The 8,174-nt window shown below is 57.1% G+C and overlaps 1 protein-coding gene across 1 annotated transcript; it reads left to right on the top strand.

Annotated features, from left to right (window-relative positions):
• Positions 1 to 1,043, top strand: LOC123115970 (protein LURP-one-related 8). The gene has a single exon (XM_044536999.1). The coding sequence runs from the start codon at positions 59 to 61 to the stop codon at positions 743 to 745; it is 687 nt and encodes a 228-aa protein (XP_044392934.1). The 5' UTR covers positions 1 to 58; the 3' UTR covers positions 746 to 1,043.
• The last annotated feature ends 7,131 nt before the right edge of the window (positions 1,044 to 8,174 follow it).

Below are 8,174 nucleotides of genomic sequence, written 5' to 3' on the forward strand. Positions count from 1 at the left end.
TCCAACCTCCTAACCGCCCCTCTCCGCGAGCCAACCTAACTATCTACGAGCTAGCGGCATGGCAAAGGTACACCCGAACGTCGCCGCGCCAGAGCTGCTGGCTGGAGGCAGAGCCGTCGTCGAGGAGCAGCAGCCCACGGTGCTGACGGTGTGGCGCAAGTCTCTGCTCTTCAACTGCGACGGCTTCACCGTCTTCGACTCCGCCGGCGGCCTCGCCTTCCGCGTCGACCGCTATGGCTCGTCGTCGGGGATCCGGCGCCGCGCCGAGGACGTCGTGCTCATGGACGCCGCGGGGAAGCCGCTCCTCACAGTGCGGCGCAAGATCAAGCTGAGCCTGGGCCTGGGGGAGCACTGGGTGGTGTACGACGGCGAGGCGACCGCCTCAACCGCCAAGCCGCTCCTCTCCGTGCGCCGCCATCACGCCGGCCTCCGCCGCCGCGCGTCCGACAAGACGCTCGCGCACGTCACGCCGCTGGGGCCCTCTTCGGCCGGCGCTGACGCGGCCGCCTACGTCGTGGAGGGGTCGTACGGGCGGCGGAGCTGCGCGGTGCGGGACGTGCGCGGGGGTGCCTCCGTGGCGGAGGTGCAGCGGAAGGAGTCGGTGGGGGACGACGTGTTCCGGCTGGTGGTGCCTGATCATCGCCTGGGAACGGCGCTGTCCATGGGCGTCGTCATCGCCCTCGACCAGATGTTCGGCGCCGCCTCGTCGCGGACGTCGCTGCTGAACAGGAGCTGGTCGGCGTAGGAGTACACTGGCCGCGGTAGGAGCCAGCTGGTGAAGCCGCTGACCTGGAGGTCCCACACGGCAACAAGGTTCTTCGCAAGGGGGAAGCTACTGGCCCCACCTGTCGGCGTGAGCACAGTTTTAGGTGCAGATTGCCCCGCAGAATGTAGTAGCAAAGCAGAAGAGTAATTTGCATTTAAATTTAGAAAACAAAGCTACGGAGCTGGATACATGCCTTAGGAATCGGTACATACTGTCAGACTCTGCAACTTGTGTTTTTGGGTGATGCTAAAAATACTATGTACATTGATATATAGTGTGAGTTTTTTTTAAGAGTACGCCAATGACGTACCATAACTTTAGAAGGGGAGAGCAAGCGCTATTTACAAGAGTTGCAGGAAAGAAAAAGAGCTTCCAAAGAGAAGCACACACCCTAGGACACCTAACTAGCTAGCCTATGCCTACACTCTCACAAAACGAACCATAACCTCCTCCACCCAAGCCCGCCAGTCTCCATTCTTTTAGCTCCGCAATGATGGCAAGGGCCAACTCGGATGCGGTCTTCTGCTGGTTGATCCGGTGAAAGACTTTGGCGTTACGTTGCTTCCAAAGAGCCCAAGTGGTCGCGATGATGACCGTATCAAAGCCGTGCTTCAAATTCTTCCTGAAGTTAGTCCTCGTGGCCAGCCATCACTCAAGAAGAGTGTCCTCCGGTTTGGGGGTGCTACCTCTGAAGCTGAGAGTCTAAAAAATATAGTGCCACACTTCCCTAGCATAGACGCATTGAATGAGAATGTGGTCCGCATTATCCTCGTCTTGAAGACACGTGAAGCAAGAGGATGGGGCATCCTGGAGTCCATGCCTAGCTCTCCCGTCAGAGGTCCAAATCCGGTATTGTACTGCCAACCACACGAAGAGTTTACACTTCAAGAGGGCCCAACTTCTCCAAATGCAAGAGGCGTAGGGTGCTCTTTTGGCGCCTTGGCAAAGACGATTGTAGGTGGACTTTGCAGTGTAAGATCCTGACGGGTCAGCCGGCCACGAGAAAGAATCTTCCCTATTGGGGTCGCAATTGATCGTGCTGATCGCGAGATTAAGATGTAAGAGCTGCATGTGGCCAACAAAGTTAACATCTCCGCTGATATCATGCAGCCAACACCCCTCCAAAAGCCCGTCCTCGACCGTGCGGCGATTGATCGTACGCGTGTCCACCAGTGCATGGATTAGCGGTGCGATGTCCTTGACCGCAAAGCCATGGATCCATCGATCTCTCCAGAACAAGACCTTGCTGCCCTTCCCCACAGTGATGTGCACCATGCTGTCAAAAACCTCCCGAGCCTCTCTGTCGACCGCCATGGCAAGCCTTGCCATGGCCTGTCAGGGTCCGTCCTTCTTAGCCATTCCCATCGCACTCTCAAGGCCAACCCTTGCAATTGAAGATTAAGAACGCCCAAACCGCCTTGCCAAGTCAGTTTGCAAACCGAGTTCCAGGCCACAAGACATTGGCCGCCATTCGTTTTCTCTTTACCAGCCCAAAAGAACGAGCGCATCCATTGGTTGATCTCTTCAAAAACCCAGACTGGAGCCTCCGTGATCATGAAGTGATGGATGGGTTTGGCTGCAATCACCGACTTAACGAGCACCAATCGTCCTGGACGATGTATAAGCCCTCTTTGCCAGGCCGGGGCGAAGCTCTTGGCTTGATCGATCATGGGCTGCCAATCAGCCCTCGAAAGCTGTCGGATGGCAAGTTGGAGACCAAGATATTTGCACGGGAAGTTCCCCAAACGACAATGTAAGATGGACTGCACCCGATCTCTGTCGCTGTTATCAAGATGGCCATCGACTTATGATAGTTGATTCTAAGCCCTGAGGCCTCACCAAACACTTGCAACACTGATCTAACAAACGTGAGGTCCAGCTCCTTGGGTTTAACAAATAGGACCACATCGTCTGCGTAGATCGACATCGACTGATGAGCATTGATGCCCGGAAATTTTCCAATGACACCAAGATTGGTAGCCTTGATCATGATGCGTGACAACACGTCCATAGCGATGACGAATAGTAGGGGAGAGATGGGGTCCCCCTGCCTAAGGCCCTTAGCATGAGTGAAGCTTCTGCCGGGAACTCCATTGACAATTACTTTGGTGGTGGCGGTTCGCAAGAGAATAGAGATCCAATCGCACCACTTCTGGCCGAATCCTTTGCTCCTCATCACATCCATCAGGAACGACCAACTGAGGGAATCAAAAGCCCTGGTAATGTCAAGCTTCAAAAAAGCATTGTCCTCCTTACGAGCGTGTAACTTCCTGGCCACTTGCCTAACAAGGAGGAAATTGTCATGCAGATGCCTCCCACAGATGAAAGATGACTGGTTGGCCGTGACGATTTCTTGCATTCTTCTGCGCGCTCTAATCGCGAGCAACTTGGTGAAAATCTTAGCCACACTGTGCGGGAGGCTGATGGGTCGAAAATCTCCAACCTCCTCCGCGTCCGGCTTCTTCGGAATAAGGACGATATGGGCTCAGTTAAGCTTGCCGAAACCTCGGCCATCACCCACGTAGAGCTTAAGAAACACAGCCATGATCTCATGCTTGATGATGGGCCACGCCTTCTAATAAAATGTCGCGGTAACCATCCGGCCCTAGCGCCCGCTCCGGGTGCATCTCTTTAATCGAACTCCAAACTTCCTCCTCCGTGAATATTGCGTCCAACTCCGAGAGATCAAGCCGAGCCTTATCCAGGAAACCAAGATCAACGTCGATGTCGTGAGCTACAGCATGCCCCAAGAGTTGTTCGTAGGCGTCCGAGAAGATCTCCTCCTTTCTTTCTTCCTGCGAGACCAGCACTCCGTTGTGCCTGATGTGAGGGATGAAGTTTTTGGTTCTCCTGCCATTAGCCACCGCTTGGAAGAGCTTGGTGTTGGCATCCCCTTCACGAATCCATCTCAAGCGAGATTGCTGTCTCTCAGTGGTACGCTGGAGAGAGGCCAAACCCAAGAGCGCGTGCTTGAGTGATCTCCTCAGCCACCTCTCTCTCCAATCAAGCTGTCGGAACTCCATCGCTCTGTCCAATTTAAGAATGACGTAGTTGGCGATCACCATCTGAATTTTGATATTGCCAATCTTGCATTGGCCCCACGCTTGAAGGGCAGAGGCGGTATTCCTAAAGCAGCGCATTGAGCCTCTTGAAGGGGTCAACAATGTCATCCTCACACACCCAGGCGTCTTTCACAGCTTGTTCTAAGCCCTCCAACCGAGTCCAACAGATCTCAAAACGAAACCTACGCTTTGGGCAGAATGGGGCAGAGGTGGACAAGTGGAGTGGCGCATGGTCCGAGATATTAGAGGAGAGAGCTTGAAGTAGCACATCCGGGAAGTTGAGCTCCCAATCCACCATGACGAGGACCCGATCGATCTTAGTCATCACCAACTGATCTCTTTCATTAGACCAAGTGAAATGCCTACCATGCATATATAGCTCCTTGAGCTCATTGTTATCCACGAACGCCTTAAACTTTCTCATCATGCCCCTGTTGACGTTGGAATTGCTCTTCTCGGTCGCGCGAATGATCATATTAAAATCACCTAGCACCATCCATGGCCCTGGGGACACATCCCTTCTATGCTGTAGCTCAACAAGAAACTGAGTCTTAAGTTCGTCCCCTTGGGGGGCTGTACACCACCGACAAGCACCACTCCGAGCCATCCTTGCTATGAACCAAACCAGAGATGAAATTTGTGTCACAAGTGATATTACTGATAGCGAAATATGCGCTGCTCCACCCCAAGAGAATGCCACCCCTAGTGTCCAACGCAGGCAAGTAGGCGAACCCATCAAAAGATGGTCCTATGCATTGCATAACCAAATATTGGTCAAAAACATCAATTTTTGTCTCTTGGAGACATACAAGATTAACCCTAGCTTCGAGAACGAACTCTCGGACAGCGTTCCTTTTGGCGGGATTGTTGAGACCCCTCACGTTCCAACACAACAGATGGGGGTTCCAATCCATGAAAAAGGAGGGAGCACCCAGACACCCACACAAGGCGAGCGTAATCAAGCTACGCTCAGCACCTCCACAGCACCAGAACACGCATCCGGGGCCGGCGGTACCTCTTTGCCGAACAACGCCGCAATCACCCTCACATGCTGCTCCCTTAGAGGGGAGTCGAAAATATCAGCTAGCTCGGCAATGGTGTCCTCGTTGCCTTCTAAGTCTCCCGGGACCAATCCGAGAGCCTTCATGAGAACATTCTCGGCCTGCGTGGCCTTAGATTTAGTAGCCGACGCCTTCTTGGTGCTTCTCGTGGCCCTGCGTGGAGTGTACGGCTCGGCTTCAGGCCTTAAGGAAGACTGAACCTCCAAAAAAAGTGGTGGCGCTAGCTTCCGAACCAAGGCGTTGCAAAACCACTTCAGTTTGCCGTAAGCGGTCGCCTCCTGGGGTGTCATCCCCACATCTCCTCCCTGATCCAGCGGTTGCATGGCATGATGCATGTTAGGATTTCCCAGAACAAGAGCGCGGTCTTTAGAAGCCGCCACGTGTGCCCGCACGTCCTCACAACTTGGAGAAAAATCGCCAATCATTTGCGGGCCCTCCAACCGAGCCGGAATCTCAACAGGGGCAACCAACTCGCAGCTGGGACCAATCACAACCTCCGCACCGGGTCCCACCTCGGCCAACCCCGCCAGAAACTTGAGCCTGGCCCGCCAACTCCAGAACCGAGGCCACTAGGGGCACGTCCATTGGGGCAGGGGGAGTGGGCACCGGGCGCGTCTCCTCACGTGGCTCAGGGCGCGCCAATGATGGGATCGACTGGATAGGCTCCAGCCAAGCAGTCTCCCTCGCGGGGCCAGTCTGTAGAGACAAAGGGGGCCCGCAACCCGTGACATCTCCCCTGGGCCGGTCCGGCAGGTGCGGGCCAAAAACCACCCGCTCCTGAGCCTTGACCAGTTCCAGGACTCTCGAACATTCCTCCGATTCCCTCTGGACCAACACTGGAGCACCAGCTGGCCGCGCTGGAGAGGCCGCGCCATGCTCCTGCACCTCATCCCTCGGAGCCAGTTCTTTGGCGCTCACCTGATTTGAAATGACAGCGATGGAACTGACTGGCGCCACCGCCCGGCTACCCACTCCCCCTAGACGGTCAAAAGTGGACTGACGTGAGGTCGGCCTGTCCTGAGGTGTTGGCCCACCTGACGGTCCCACGACTTGCAGCAACTCTAGTGGAGGGAGCTGCCACGCCACCGGCTCCCCAACCCCAGCAACCACGGCGGCGAACGACCGGCCGGCCGCCGCGCCCGCATGGCCACGCGAGTTGTCACCATGCTGATCGCGCACCCCAAATTGCAGTCACATCTGTGCGTCGTTCCTCCTCTGCCCAAATCCATGTCAAAATCAGGCACGTCACTCTGGCCGCTCCCTGAAGAAGCACCTGCGAGAAACCAAGGCTCCTCGCCGTCGGGGTAGGTGGTGACCGCGTCCAGATGGATCAACAGGCGATACTGCAAAGTCTTCAGCAAGAAGGCCTCCCGCTGCTCCTCCGGCTCCGGCACTGCCAGCCACCTGTGCGTGGGGATCGATTCTGAATCCGCCGTCCAAGCAACCAGCTTGAATGAATCCAGATCAGACCGCGACGAGGTCTCTGGAGTGATGGATTCGATGAGACACGAATCACCCAGCAATCTCTCCACGACATCCAGCTCCCAAGCATGGGGGGGGGATCCCTTCCAACTCTAGGCTTACCTTGGTCCTTAGCGCCGCGAACACCGCCTGGTTTTGCCTGATCCATCGCCTGAACCCCAACCTAAGCCCTCTAAACTCCAGCACCGGCTGCAAACCAACACTGACCCGGTCCTCTTGCCTCGCGAACACAACGAGAAAGTCTTCCGGTGAGAATCTGTGTAAGGAAACTCTGTCAGGCGCGATGCCCCTCTTCTCTTGCAGGTCCCGGAACACCAGCTCTGGCGATAGCTCGGACCGGTCACCCCCGATGTAGACCACCATGGCATTGTGGAGCCTGCCCTCGAGTTCGGCCATGGCTCTGGATCTCCTGACGACGCAGAGCTCAGCCGGCTCCGATTCTAGGTCAGCCTCAACCTCCAGGCGCGGCGGAGTAGGACGCGGCCACGCCGCCGAGAGACAAGGAGCCACGGGCGACGAAGCAGGGGGCGGCGGGGCGCGCTGCTCCGGCGGAGGCCTGGACGGGCCCGCACGCAACTCCATGTGCGCACCACACGAGCTTCTGGCCACCTTTGCAACGGCGTCCCGCCGTAGTTCCTCGACCGTCGATGGACTGCGCGGCCTCTTGCACTGGCTGGCGACATGGCCGGGCAAACCGCAGCGAAGACACACCACCCGATTCGTGCAATCCTTGAGGAAGTGCCCCTTCTCCAGGCACTTGAAACAGCAGTCCCTCATCTCCGGCGAGGCCGCCGAACGGCCAGGCGATGGACGCCGCGGGGCCTCCACCGGCGGCCGCTCCTCACGACAACGCTTCCAGAGAGATCTCTTGGACTCGGGCACCGGCTGCCAAGACGAGATTCGCAGCGACGGGCCGCCCTCGAGACCCTCCACGGGCCCCGCCGCCAGAGCGCCGAACCCGGCCGAGCTCTCCGTCGCCGACGAGGATGAGAGCCCCAGGCTGGAGACGACCGGCCGCTCGCCCTGTAAGGACGAGTGCACAGACGGTGGGCTGGAAGCCATGCGAGCGCTGGGGATGGAAGGAGGGACACGCACCACGGCCGGAAGGAGAGAGGGGGAGGCCGCCATAGACGGAGCGGCTAGCGGCGGGAAGGTGGACGCCGATGTCGGAGTGACGCACGGCGGTGCGGCGCACGCGCACGCTCTCTCGCTCTCTCGGTCTCTCAGTCTCTCGCTCTCTCAGTCTCTTCCGACTCCGTGGATCTGATATGTAGTGTGAGTGATATACTAAAGTGAGTGCTTGCGTCGCCGATCGTGTAAGGGCATCTTCAACACCGACCCTCAAACCTCCTAGATCCTTCCAAACCACACACTCCAAACCGTGGAAGCTTCAATGCGATTCTGTATCAGTCCACGGCGCGGTCTAAACGTACTTTCTCCTATAAACCATAGACAAACCTGGGAGCTTTGCGTGAGTCAGGCCCGCTCCCACACCCGCTTCTAGCCACCCTGGCCCACCCAAACCCTCCTCCCTCATCCACGCGTGTTCCTTCCCGGCGCCAGCTACCCGCATTCATGTCGTTGTAGAGCGCGCCGCTCCGCATTGAAGACTATTCAGGGCAGACGCAACCTCTCACTGACTCCACCGTTGAAGCGGCACGCAAGCCGAAGGCACCGTCCGCGACGCGTCTCTGATCTCCGCGCATGTTCAACGCCGGAGGCACGTGACTGGACAAGATGGGACAGATATCTACCACGCCAGTTCAGTGCCATGTCTGTCTGTATGCCGCCATTAAGCAGGCT

The sequence above is a fragment of the Triticum aestivum genome, chromosome 5B, assembly GCF_018294505.1.
Source record: "Triticum aestivum cultivar Chinese Spring chromosome 5B, IWGSC CS RefSeq v2.1, whole genome shotgun sequence".
In the NCBI taxonomy this organism is placed as follows: domain Eukaryota; kingdom Viridiplantae; phylum Streptophyta; class Magnoliopsida; order Poales; family Poaceae; genus Triticum; species Triticum aestivum.

Excerpts from the sequence above, each read along its gene's own strand:
- LOC123115970 (XM_044536999.1), top strand. The coding sequence starts at position 59 with ATGGCAAAGGTACACCCGAACGTCGCCGCGCCAGAGCTGCTGGCTGGA.